At 42.3% G+C, this 14,239-nt stretch overlaps 1 protein-coding gene and 1 pseudogene across 2 annotated transcripts in view; both read left to right on the forward strand.

Moving 5' to 3' along the window:
- The first annotated feature begins 2,973 nt into the window (after window positions 1–2,973).
- The window catches only part of LOC149068360 (cuticle protein 10.9-like), a 230,312-nt gene continuing 219,046 nt past the window's right edge, over window positions 2,974–14,239 (forward strand). Inside the window, exon 1 of the mRNA XM_089251692.1 lies at window positions 2,974–2,982. Coding sequence (XP_089107818.1) covers window positions 2,979–2,982 — 4 coding nt within the window. The 5' untranslated portion in view covers window positions 2,974–2,978. The remainder of the gene's footprint in view (window positions 2,983–14,239) is intronic.
- On the forward strand, window positions 3,233–3,836 carry LOC149068361 (cuticle protein 10.9 pseudogene; annotated as a pseudogene). Its single transcript, XR_016195244.1, has 3 exons — window positions 3,233–3,256; window positions 3,330–3,365; window positions 3,465–3,836. The product of XR_016195244.1 is annotated as a cuticle protein 10.9 pseudogene (transcript).

The raw sequence follows: 14,239 nt of genomic DNA on the forward strand, positions 1-14,239 counted from the left end.
GAAAACAGTTTATTTTCCCCCTAATATGCGGAACCAAATAGTTCTCAAGGAAACAGTTATTTTCCGTATGTTATGCTGAGGTGAACTCGGAAAGAAAAGTCATCACGTCTCCGCCAGGACTCGAACCCAGGCCCTCTTGTATACAGGCAAGCATGCTACCATGCTACCATCTACACCACTGGAGGCATGACCCGGCCTTCCTTATTTCACGCACTGTGGCCATTTCCTGAAGTTAAGAGAGGCTACAAATGCCTCTACTTCAGCGCCTCACGCCACGGTGCGTGAAATAAGGAAGGCAGGGTCATGTCTCCAGTGGTGTAGGTTGGCCGCTGTGGTGGTCGAGTGGTCATAGTGACGGACTCGCATCGCGAGGATCCGGGTTCGAACCCTACCGGCACCACAGTGGTGGTCGGCTGAAGGTGGTTTTCTGTGGCTTCCAACTTCAAGGCGCGAATGCGAGCCGATTTCCCCGTTAAAAAGTCTCGCCACAGAGAGCAACAGGCCTACAACGTAACAAATATTCAATCATTACACTTCACTCACAATTTGAAGTATAGATGGCATAACTGAAATATCAGACACAACACTGGCTACACACTCGGACTGTTTGGTGCACACTCATTTTGTTCCAGACTTTGCCCCGAAGCTGGGCTGGAAGAGATCTTGTCGACGGGATAAGTCCGGTGGCAGAGCCCCCTGGCGTTCATTCATTCAGTGGTGTAGATGGTAGCATGCTTGCCCGGTATGCAAGAGAGCCTGGGTTCGAGTGTCTAGTCGGAGACGCGATGACTTTTCTTTCCGAGTTCACCTGAGCAAAATATCCAGAAAATAACTGTTTCCTTGATATTCGGGCTAAGGAAATCCATCTGTCTCTCTCTAAAACAGTTCCCCTCCCTCGCTCCAATACGAAACAAAACAGTTTACTTTTTCGCAAAAAATAAGGAACAAAAACAGTTTACCTTTTATTACCGCAAAATTTTTATGGTATTAGTATATTTTATCTGCAATAATAATTCCTTTATGACAGTGTTTCTTCGGTCCCTTGAGTTTCGTTATACAGGGTGTACTGTTAATGGACCGATAAACTCAGAGGGTTGTTAGTAGAAATAAAGAGGAACAAAAATTGCAATGGAACAGCAAGGTGTGGCAAACCACGTTGTGAGGGTGAAAAACGCGCGCATGTTCTGACGTCACGCTGAAACGACAAAAAAGTACAATAATAACTACAAAAAGATTTATTTGATTAGTAATTACAAGAGTTGTTGGAAGTAGCTGACGTCATTGCGCAGTCTCCAACGACGCAAAAACGATTCCCGGACGTGAACGACGATACCAGGTATGATTCTGATGCCCCGTCTCCCATAGTAGTCGATCGATCGTGGGGAAGGTAGTATGGCGCGGACAATACCTCACCGGATATTACTGTTGGTGCATCCGCTGTGTGCTAAGAGCCCATTGCCACGTGCTCGACCGTAAATCAGACGCATATAAGCGTATTCCTCGTTCGTGTAGTCAGCCATCACGCTACTCATTGAAACACAGACAACTCTAACTGCTAGACGTACTTACTACCGCAATAGCGCTATTTGACGTCGTCCGCAGCGCGTTACCCTACCCGAGCGTATGCGTTTCGCGACGCTGCTTACTTCAGATATGGTGAGCGAACCCACGAACGCATTCAGCGATCAACTAACATCCACCTTTCGTCTCGTCTGGACTTGGAGCCGCATGCGTTTTTCGCGATTTCCACCCTCTCAACGTGGTTTTTGCGACGCCATTACAATTTTTTTGTTCCTCTTGATGACTACTAACAACCTTCTGAGTTTGTCGGTCCATTAACAGAACACCCTGTATAGGTGTCTCACTGTTGTTCCCCCCCCCCCTCCTCACGTACGTTACCTATGTATTATGAAATGCACGAAAGCAATGAATTACCAACCACTCTTTCCGTTCTCTCAACACCTGCGATTGATGTCGAGATTATTGTGCGTAAATTAAACGTCGCGCACCGAGTAACGGACCCATCTTTAGAAGAAGCCTTGAAGAAAAGGAAACATAAATATCGTCATGAAAAAAGGTTGTGTAGGGACCAGAACCAAAACGGATGACGTTGTTTCTGTCATGAACGGGGTTGAGTCGTGTGATGGAACGGATCCAAGAAACTTAATTTTGCATTCAACGCATCCGAAACGCAATCTGTTCCAAAGATCTCTTCAACGAGATGAAACAAACCCACGCGCGTCCGGAAAGTTCCAGAAATGAGGTCAGAAACTAGATCTCGCGCTCCATCTCGCGTCAACTATTCGATCATTTTATGGTGATGGTTTCGAAACTCTAATTGAAAAGACGAAACTAAAATGATATTCACAGTTATCAATGTGGGAGCACTTGAAGTACGTTCCTGAGAAGTTTCTATTCAAGACCTACGTGCTCAGCCCATGGCCTACATGCCAGATATGGCCGTCGGAGTCATTTGACGGCGCCCGCGAAAAATGAACTAAGCGGCATATTTACAGATCACTTATGTAACCGGGATAATTTCTTAATATTAATAACTTTCGGGATATTTTCGTAAATTCGTATTTTGTCTTCCAAAAACGCGCTGAAGGTATATTTTACCGTAGAAGTTCCCCGTTTCCCCCTCCAACCAATCAACTGCCAGTGGGCGGAGTCAGCTCTTGTTCATGGTTAGATAAGAGAAAGGGCGAGAAACGAGAAAAAAAAGACTGCTTACCCCCCCCCCCCTTCCCACTTCTTTAAGCGTTGCAGTGAAATAACCGTTTTCATATAACCGAATTTAAACACCGTTTAAGGCGAGGGGTGTCCCAAACTTTTTCCACGCGTGGCCATGCCCCCCTTCACATCCTGTAGCGTGGCCCCTAGACTGGGATCTTTTGCGGGCCCCCTCGGTCAGACTTTTAACGGTACCCCTTCTGTAATTAATTTATAGCATGAAAAAGCAAAAAAAAAAAAAAAAGATGATAATCGTCTCGGGCCCCAGGACTAGAGGCCTGTCAGTTCCCCCCCCCCCCCAATGTGAAAGCCATGCCCGCGGCACCCGTGTTTCCTATTCAATGCTTTATCCGCGAGCAGCTCCCAAGGGCTGTTTAACAAAGAAAATTTTCTGAAATAACCTTTGTCAGTGTGACCGTTCCGCGTCGCCTCTGAGTAAGGTTGGAGGCACACGGTTTGATAACCCCTGGCTTTGGAGGGGGGGGGGGGTTAATGCATCATGCCACTCGCGCCCCATTTTTGTGTACGTGGAAGAATATTGATACGAAGACTTTATATGAATCAGTACTAATGTGGATCGTATTTTTTGTTTGCAGATTATACTTCTGGCGGCGTCCGTGGCGGCCCAGAACGTAAGTTTCCTTGAAAAAAATTAAGTTTACTCTCATGAATGTACGTAAATCTTATGGAAATGCATCCCAATCTTCTGAACCAAATTTCTTACCTTCCAGAGGGTGGACCCACTCGCCGTCCCGACTCCCTACCGCTTCAGCTACGACGCCCCAGCCGACGGCGGCTTCAGCAGGCGCAGCGAGACGGGCGACGGAAACGGCCGGGTCCAGGGCGAGTACGAATTGCGGGACGAGGACGGGCGAGCCAGGTTGGTCCAGTACGTCGCCGACGAGAACGGCTTCAGAGCGTCCATCTCGACCAACGAACCAGGGACCAGTAACGAGAACCCTGCCGACGTGGACATAGTCTCAAGCGCCGAACAGCCTGCCTTCGCGCCGACGGTAATTGAACCAGGTAATGATAAAAGCGCCACGGATTCTCAAACTACGGGTCGCGACCTTATACTTGATTCGCAGGGACTTCTTAGATGAGTAGTACAAATTCAGTTACTGTTCTGCTATAAATACACTTATTGCACCACTGGTTTCACTAATCTCGAAGAACAAACATGGGTCTCATGGGTCGCAAAGCTGATTCTGTTGTTCATTTCGGGTTGCGGTGAAAAACTAAGAACCCCCCCCCCCCCATGTAATAGGGCTTGAATAACTCATAAAATCTGTGATGAATTACAAACTCGGTTAGTAAAACATCATTTAGCATCATTGAAGATTCCGTAAACTTTTGTCGTTATAACCGTGGTTGTTGTTTTCGAGACCCTTTATTTGACGGAAGATTTAATCAGATGGAATCAAATGATTTGCCAGAACCTGTTACTTTGTTATGATCAGGGTGACTATATTTGGTCGAGAGTAAACGGGAAATCACATGGTCATAATAAGTACCAATTCTACAATTCTCGCCAAAAATATTACAAAACTATCAGAGAAATCACCAAATATGGCTAACGAATAGTCCTTGGCGAGAAATACGGTACTTGGAAATATATATGCAGTTATTTAAAATATATTTCTCGGGGAGGTGGGGGGGGGGAATCCCGTTTACGGGTTAATTAGGAGCACGTTGGAGCTCCAAAATTCTTAAAAATACATTTATCCATCGTTAGGCATCAAAGGCGCCATAAAACAACGAAAAATATGTCGTTATATCCTCACTCGTGGCATTTTCATTGACGTTATAAGAAAGGCTCGTTAATATTATTCTGGATCAGGTAGACCACCGATTTTTGACGTTATAACAGAGGTGTCGTACAATCGAGGTCGTTATAACCGGGTTTGTTTAAAAAAAATCTGTTTGTCGTTTTTAGTTGTTGCACATTCATTCATTTTATGCACACGAGAACTACACAAACCGATTTGTCCTACTAATAATCGTTTGTGGCGCCATCTCTCTTACATAAGAGGAAGTATATTTAAAAATTTTGACGCGTGGACTGAACCGGCTTATGATTCTTAAAAAATTTCCATTAACAAGCTGTGTAGTGCCCTGAAAAATGCATCGTTATATTCGTGGCATTTTTACCGACGTTATACGCAAGGTTCATTAACATTATTCTCTTTGGGGGATCAGACCACCAATTATTGACATTATAACTGAGTCTGGCACTATTATGCATGGATTGACATTGATTGGATATTTCTTCTTTCCATGACGAAGTGCCGATCGTCTCTGCTGCGAGACCCATCGTCGCACCGATACCCATCAGGAATGTAGGGACAAACGCATTCCCAATCGAGCTGGAGATCATACCGGAACCGGAACTCCACGGTCTGACGAGTTCGAACCTCTTCTTGGTGCCGTTACCTGGAACAGTAGGCTCTAATCTGAGGAGAAGGATCCTTGTCAGACCAATCAGACGATGATGATTGAATCGGGACACTCTTGGAGAATCTCAGAGGTTCCCACAGATGGCGTCGCATCGGCAGAATCGATATATTCAAGCAAGTTTGTATTTCATATATTGTTATACACATTGTTATCGCGTATTGTTGACTCTTTCCTTGTAATTACAGACCTTCTTTTTACATTTGTTTCTATATTTTTCTTCATTCAAGTTTTCCCACTTGCATGAATTTGATTTTTCACCAGGGGGGGGGGGGGTCTTCGGGGTCCTTTTTGAAGACGGACGGGGACCATAAAATGATCATGGTGGTACCTAACTCAAGATTATTCATGCAGGCTGCCTGTATGACAGCAAGGTTTTCGAATTTTTCCATCCCGGGGGCCAAATACGTATGAAAAATATTATCGATGCTAAATTTCTTTCACCAACCTGTTAAAATTCTCAAAAAAGATCCCGGATCGCCCCCCTTCGCCCTGAATTCATTCATGCGCCCACGTGCTAGATCAGCGTTTCTCAACCTCCAGAAAACAAGGACCATTAAAATGACTGAAACAATTTGATGGAGCACTTTTGTCCCGTATTACGGGACATACCTGTAATTTTTCGTTGATCCGATTTTTTTTATACATTTGTCCCGTTTTTTTTTTTCAACGATTCTAATCCGAATTCGTAACAATTACAAAAGTCGTAATGAACTCAGCGTTTTTCATAATATAACTTATACATATTATGATGATCATGGCATAAATTATGAATATTTATCTCCCATATTTGTCAGGTTTAACGTTTTTCCCCCCACACAATGTTTTTTGATGGCAGTTATTTGTGATGTCCCGTATTTCAGGCTTAGGTGGACTGACCATATTTCCGCGAGAGAAATACGGTAAATTGGGATTTCAAATACGGGACATCACCAATTATCTCCAAAAATGACGCCGAAACCCAACAAAGTTGCCAAATATTGTTGATATTACGTAGAAATCATAATGGCGGGAAATGAAGCATTTCTGCAAATTGCAGTGGATTGAAAAGAATTCCACGAAAAAACAAACGTTCACCAAGACAAATGTGGGAGATTAATATTCTCATTTATAGTTGTAATTATCATAATATAATTTATGAGTTGAAAAATAATTTGAATCTTTGACTTCAAGAATAAAAATTCAAGTAGGCTTCGTGTAAAATACGGGGAAAAACCGGAACAATTTGGCCAAAAAGTCGGGACGGCCAAAAATACCAGGACTGTCCCCGAAAATACGGGATGTATGGTCACCCTAGGATTAGACCTATTATTTAAGATCCCAGTTAAGCGTATTTTTCTCAATAAAATATGGTCATCAGATCATTTGAACATTTTTTTTTTTTTCGTGAAATACTGTACATTTTTGTTAACAGCGATTTGTATAGCAGCCCTTTATTTCCACACCCTTCAGCAACAATTAGAAAATTGCATTTAAAGCAATAAATTGCAATTTTTGGCAAAATTTAGCGATATATACCGTATTTAAGATCGCAAATTTCCTACATTCTCCTCCACGATGTACGGTGAACGAAAGTATGAAGGTATAATTTTATTTGAATCCAATATGGATATCACTAATATCAATTACAGTGGAAGAATAATTTTAGCAAATCTGCCTGTGCCCTATGCATGCCATCGTCGCGGACCACATGTTGAGAAACGCTGTAATACACAGATGCACGAATATCTACGTAATTTTATGCTATAGTATTTTTGTCACATAACTGTTGACAAAATAATAATTATTCAATATTGTGATGAATCATGTGTGTCCATTAACCTAATGGAAATCATGATTTTTACTTACCCTATTATTCTGCAAACACTGTATTTCTCGAATCTATAATACACCACGTATACAATAGCAACAGATTTCTTCGACAGAAAAGTAACCAAACTCTAAGCTGACTATTCGGGTCTAGGCTGACTACAGCAATCCGTCGCCAATTGACGACTAAAGACGAAATTGACACTTGACAATTATAACAAAATTGTATCGAATTAAAGTCACCAAAGGGTAACCATAAAATCAATAGATTTCCAGCACAAGTATTGCCACTAACCGCCAAATGGAGACCATAAATGAGATATATATCCCATTTAGGACCCATCACTGCCAATCGGAGCCTAGAAGAATAAAATTTTTGATGTTGTCGGGCAATTATAACTAAATCACGCCAATTAAGCCAAGTAAAAGTCACCAAATGCTGACCATAAATTCGACCGAATTACCAATAACCACCAAATAGGGACCAAATAAGGTGAAAGGTATCCAATTCGGACATCAACACCATCGTCAAACAGCGTCTAAATAGTCTAAAAGATTAAATTTCTTGACATTATTACAACAGCAAAATCAAAATCACGCCAATTAAAAGTCGCCAATTTCTGGCTTAGGTATCTCTTTCAGACTCGGTACCCACAAACGGGTAGGTTGCTTGTTTCTCTGGCTGTAGATATTATATTTTTAACCTCAGGAAAATTCAGCGCTGACTTCAGAAATTGCGGATTTCTCATCGTTTAAGTCAGGGCTGAACTCACTGAGGTAAAATTCAGGAAATTTTCACGTTATCAGAAAATTTTGTTTTCTCATTGTGCCTCCCCCCCGTTGAGTCGATGAGTCAACCCAAGGATCCCATGCTACATATCTTTAGCTTCTACCTCGAGGTACATTGTCTTAAAAGGAAGAACCACCCACTTTGGGAAACATTCATTCAGAAGAAGGACTTGACCTCCTGTAATTTATTAAAAAGCAGAAATGACTTTTTCACCTTAATCGACAGCCACCCTTACTTTTTAGAAATAGATTATCATAGTAAGTTTGATTTTTCTTGCCATATCTTGCGGTTCCAAAGACAGTTGGTAAAATTGTTGGCATCACTGGTCCGTAGTGGATCCAGAGAGGGGGCAAATGCCACTACCAAGAGTCAGAGACCACAGGAAACAGCCAGAAGAGAGTTTCGATTTCTTATTAAAATTCTAAACAATGTTTCATGGAATGATTAACACAAAACGCGTTGGTGTTGAACCAAAGAAATCGATAAAACTCATTGCCAAAGAATAATTCATTTCTTTTGACAAAAATTAACATATACAGGTTGTCCCAGAAATCTACTGCTGAAATTTGACAGGTGATAGTAGGCGTCAAGACAAACAGTTGTTCCGATGGATCCCAGGGTTGTAACCCACTTATATGGGAAGGGGAGATACATAATGTGCATCATCCGATTTCACAAGTCGCCAAAATATGGCAACCTTGCTCAGATAAGTGATAAAAAAGTTTTTCTCCCCTGTATATTCTATATTTGTATTGTATATGAGATAACTGATTTAAAATTTGCGAATTTTCTTGTCATTTTTGATTGAAAGCAATGCTTCTAAAATAAAGCAATGCTCTTGCCGCAGTGTGTTGCAATTTGATGTGGTGATAGATTGGTCTGTGTTGTTGAATTTTGGGATGCTGTACATTTCTTATATATATATGAAGCTAGAAGTATAAGTAAAATGTGTTAAGGAATTTTTTTGAGTACCTACTGTATGTTGTCTGAAACGAATTTTAATACACTGTAATATTTTGTATGTAAATGTAATAAAATTCTGCTAAGAGAATGGGAAATTTTATTGTGTCATGCGCTTCGTTTTGGAAAAAGTAGAATGTGTTTGCCGTATTTTAAATTTAATTTTTGACTATTCGTCATGGGCGTAAGGATTCAAACAACTACCTTTTCACTCTTGGAATTACAGATGGCACCACCGTTTTAAAATGGAATCACTAACGTTTGGTTGGGGGGTTTTTTTCCTCATAAATCACGAACACCCACCGCTGTCCATTCTAAGGTTATTTTTGCCTCACTAAACAAGGTGTGGCGGTCGCCAAGACCAGACTGACAGAAAGAGGGAGTCCCTAGAGAGCTTGAGAAACACACACGCACAGTTATGCTCTCTTCAAGGGCGTAACGGGGGGGGGGGGGACTTCAGGATCTGGTCAAGCACCTCCTAGAGATAAAAGATCTCCGCAGTGTTCTTGTGACGTCAGTAAGTAGTCCATTTTCCCTCAGCATATTCAGGGGGAGCACTAATTGCGGAGTTGTGGACTGCCCCGATAAAATGACGAATGAATTGCCTTTTGGATACTTTTGCACATTAATGGAGTCTATGCCACGTTATGTTGCAGCAGTTCTTGAGCGTTACTGGTAGGAAAAAACGAAAAATTTACCAAATTCTATACCGAAAGTGAAGGAAGACCCTATAGTTGGACCAACACATGCCTTATTTCTAACAAAACACTGGCTTTTCCCAACGTACAGTAGAACCTCATTGTAACGGGCGTTGCTTATAACGAACAGTTACAAAAAGGGATCCTTATTTTTATCTGACGAATCTTACATTCACACGAGCAAGCGATTAAACATCGTTTTGCGTAAACACGGATGCTCGCCAGTCAGAAAAATTAATGCAGTGCAATATACGTGCACATCTTTTTGCCAATTCAACCTATGTCGAGAGAAAGCTGTTTTTTATTTGATGCAACCAAAGTCCGAATTGCAGAAATGATTCCGAGTTTGGCCAGCCATTTCATGAAGTGGCCGGTGATCCCTGGTCAAAGCTCGATGAGCTTGATGATGTAAGACGGCCCGGTGTTGTATAGGAGCCAAATCCATTTTTTTTTCTTCAAAATCCCAACGTGTGACTATATGACACGGGCTGCTACAGGGTGGTTGATGACGTAAGCAACCTTCAGACCCCCCCCCCGTCATCAAAAGTCAGCAAATTCGAACCCCCCCCCCCCGATGCTGACGTAATACTTGAATGGTCCCTTAAAAATTTCCGCTTCATCCGTCCATTGTTTCAATTACAGTTTATAATAATTGCATTGAGTTATCCAAGCTAGATTTATTTCAAGCCCAAGATAGAATGTTAGTAGACCCTCAGGATTAGGTCAATTCCAGGGCCGCCATTGCCAGACGCCCAGCCGGTAGGGAAAATGTCTGTGAGGCTCCCTCGTGCTGCGCAATAATTATGGTTTATTTTTTGTATTATTTGTGAAATAATCATTATCATTTCTATAGTTGAAACATGGCCAACTTGTTGGATATTTTTGAAAAAAAAATTGATGAAAAACAAAAAACAGATGTGGCCACACGGGGCCCCGTGTAGCCGCATCTGTCACGCACCCCGAGGGTGACTCTGGTCAATTTAAGCGTAAACTAAATATGTATGTTCAATAAATAGCCATGGCTGTTTGCAGTGCATTTATGGTGCAAAGAACAAGATCAAAACAACGTGGGGCCCGGGCCCCCCGCCCCCAGAGCCTGGCTGCCTGCTCCATTCCCCATTGTGTGAGCAATAACGTCAATCCATGACCTCTTGGGACAATCATCGATCCACGCCGTACACCTGCAATGCAATTCAATGCCCCAGCGAGACACCATGTGAAGGATGTGGAGAAAAAAAAAAATTTCCTAATTTTTTCCCTCTGATTCACTAACTCGGGCTGCGTTCATGTGAAAAAAAATTCATTTTTCATTCATATCCAATGCCATCCGGTCAAAGCAAAGTTAATGGCATGCATGTGGCAACACCAATCTTTCAGATCTCTTGTTGCCACCTCGTTGGGCATTTTGCCTGTTGTGACGTTGTATTTGTATTTGTTTCCGTCTAAATGGGTCTTTAGGGGGATAGGAGTGGGGGGGGGGCGGCTTTTTCCTGATGATAATAAATACGGAGAGTTGAAAAATTTAAAAAAAAGAGGAATTCTTGTTCTCCAATGCCCAAAATATCTAAGATTATGTGACTCCCAGAAATACACCAGTAAACTTAAAAACATGTTAAAATAGGCAATTTATGGCACGAAAATTTCAAAAAAGGAATTTTTACCAGAAAAGTTTGAAGATAGGCAAAAAAAAAAAGCCATTTATATGACATTTTGCGTGTCACAAAGGAAAACACCAACTTGACGATGATCTCGAATCACGTCTTTTGTTAATGGACTTTACATAGGGATCACCAGGGATGACATTTTGCGTGTCACAAAGGAAAACACCAACTTGACGATGATCTCGAATCACGTCTTTTGTTAATGGACTTTACATAGGGATCACCATAGATGGCATTTTGCCTGTCACGAAGGAAAACGCCAACTTGACGATGATCTCGAATCATGTCTTTTGTTAATGGACTTTACATAGGGATCACCAGGGATGGCATTTTGCCTGTCACGAAGGAAAACGCCAACTTGACGATGATCTCGAATCACGTCTTTTGTTAATGGACTTTACATAGGGATCACCAGGGATGGCATTTTGCCTGTCACGAAGGAAAACGCCAACTTGACGATGATCTCGAATCACGTCTTTTGTTAATGGACTTTACGTAGGGATCACCAGGGATGGCATTTTGCCTGTCACGAAGGAAAACGCCAACTTGACGATGATCTCGAATCATGTCTTTTGTTAATGGACTTTACGTAGGGATCACCAGGGATGGCATTTTGCCTGTCACGAAGGAAAACGCCAACTTGACGATGATCTCGAATCACGTCTTTTGTTAATGGACTTTACGTAGGGATCACCAGGGATGGCATTTTGCCTGTCACGAAGGAAAACGCCAACTTGACGATGATCTCGAATCACGTCTTTTGTTAATGGACTTCACGTAGGGATCACCAAGGATGAAATTTTGACTGTCACAAAGGAAAACGCCAACTTGACGATGATCTCGAATCACGTCTTTTGTTAATGGACTTTACGTAGGGATCACCAAGGATGAAATTTTGACTGTCACAAAGGAAAACGCCAACTTCACGATGATCTCGAATCACGTCTTTTGTTAATGGACTTTACGTAGGGATCACCATTGATGGCATTTTGCCTGTCACGAAGGAAAACGCCAACTTGACGATGATCTCGAATCACGTCTTTTGTTAATGGACTTTACGTAGGGATCACCAGGGATGGCATTTTGCCTGTCACGAAGGAAAACGCCAACTTGACGATGATCTCGAATCACGTCTTTTGTTAATGGACTTTACGTAGGGATCACCAAGGATGAAATTTTGACTGTCACAAAGGAAAACGCCAACTTGACGATGATCTCGAATCACGTCTTTTGTTAATGGACTACATAGGGATCACCAAGGATGAAATTTTGACTGTCACAAAGGAAAACGCCAACTTCACGATGATCTCGAATCACGTCTTTTGTTAATGGACTTTACGTAGGGATCACCATTGATGGCATTTTGCCTGTCACGAAGGAAAACGCCAACTTGACGATGATCTCGAATCACGTCTTTTGTTAATGGACTTTACGTAGGGATCACCAGGGATGGCATTTTGCCTGTCACGAAGGAAAACGCCAACTTGACGATGATCTCGAATCACGTCTTTTGTTAATGGACTTTACGTAGGGATCACCAAGGATGAAATTTTGACTGTCACAAAGGAAAACGCCAACTTGACGATGATCTCGAATCACGTCTTTTGTTAATGGACTACATAGGGATCACCATTGATGGCATTTTGCCTGTCACGAAGGAAAACGCCAACTTGACGATGATCTCGAATCACGTCTTTTGTTAATGGACTTTACGTAGGGATCACCAGGGATGGCATTTTGCCTGTCACGAAGGAAAACGCCAACTTCACGATGGTCTCGAATCACGTCTTTTGTTAATGGACTTTACGTAGGGATCACCAGGGATGGCATTTTGCCTGTCACGAAGGAAAACGCCAACTTGACGATGATCTCGAATCACGTCTTTTGTTAATGGACTTTACGTAGGGATCACCATTGATGGCATTTTGCCTGTCACGAAGGAAAACGCCAACTTGACGATGATCTCGAATCACGTCTTTTGTTAATGGACTACATAGGGATCACCTGGGATGACATTTTGCCTGTCACAAAGGAAAACGCCAACTTGACGATGATCTCGAATCACGTCTTTTGTTAATGGACTTTACATAGGGATCACCATAGATGGCATTTTGCCTGTCACGAAGGAAAACGCCAACTTGACGATGATCTCGAATCATGTCTTTTGTTAATGGACTTTACATAGGGATCACCAGGGATGGCATTTTGCCTGTCACGAAGGAAAACGCCAACTTGACGATGATCTCGAATCACGTCTTTTGTTAATGGACTTTACATAGGGATCACCAGGGATGGCATTTTGCCTGTCACGAAGGAAAACGCCAACTTGACGATGATCTCGAATCACGTCTTTTGTTAATGGACTTTACATAGGGATCACCAGGGATGGCATTTTGCCTGTCACGAAGGAAAACGCCAACTTGACGATGATCTCGAATCATGTCTTTTGTTAATGGACTTTACGTAGGGATCACCAGGGATGGCATTTTGCCTGTCACGAAGGAAAACGCCAACTTGACGATGATCTCGAATCACGTCTTTTGTTAATGGACTTTACGTAGGGATCACCAGGGATGGCATTTTGCCTGTCACGAAGGAAAACGCCAACTTGACGATGATCTCGAATCACGTCTTTTGTTAATGGACTTCACGTAGGGATCACCAAGGATGAAATTTTGACTGTCACAAAGGAAAACGCCAACTTCACGATGATCTCGAATCACGTCTTTTGTTAATGGACTTTACGTAGGGATCACCATTGATGGCATTTTGCCTGTCACGAAGGAAAACGCCAACTTGACGATGATCTCGAATCACGTCTTTTGTTAATGGACTTTACGTAGGGATCACCAGGGATGGCATTTTGCCTGTCACGAAGGAAAACGCCAACTTGACGATGATCTCGAATCACGTCTTTTGTTAATGGACTTTACGTAGGGATCACCAAGGATGAAATTTTGACTGTCACAAAGGAAAACGCCAACTTGACGATGATCTCGAATCACGTCTTTTGTTAATGGACTACATAGGGATCACCATTGATGGCATTTTGCCTGTCACGAAGGAAAACGCCAACTTGACGATGATCTCGAATCACGTCTTTTGTTAATGGACTTTACGTAGGGATCACCAGG

The sequence above is a fragment of the Pholcus phalangioides genome, unplaced genomic scaffold (assembly GCF_987345545.1).
Source record: "Pholcus phalangioides strain wild (caught in Gottingen) unplaced genomic scaffold, Ppha-v1.0 ptg000027l_1, whole genome shotgun sequence".
Taxonomy (NCBI): domain Eukaryota; kingdom Metazoa; phylum Arthropoda; class Arachnida; order Araneae; family Pholcidae; genus Pholcus; species Pholcus phalangioides.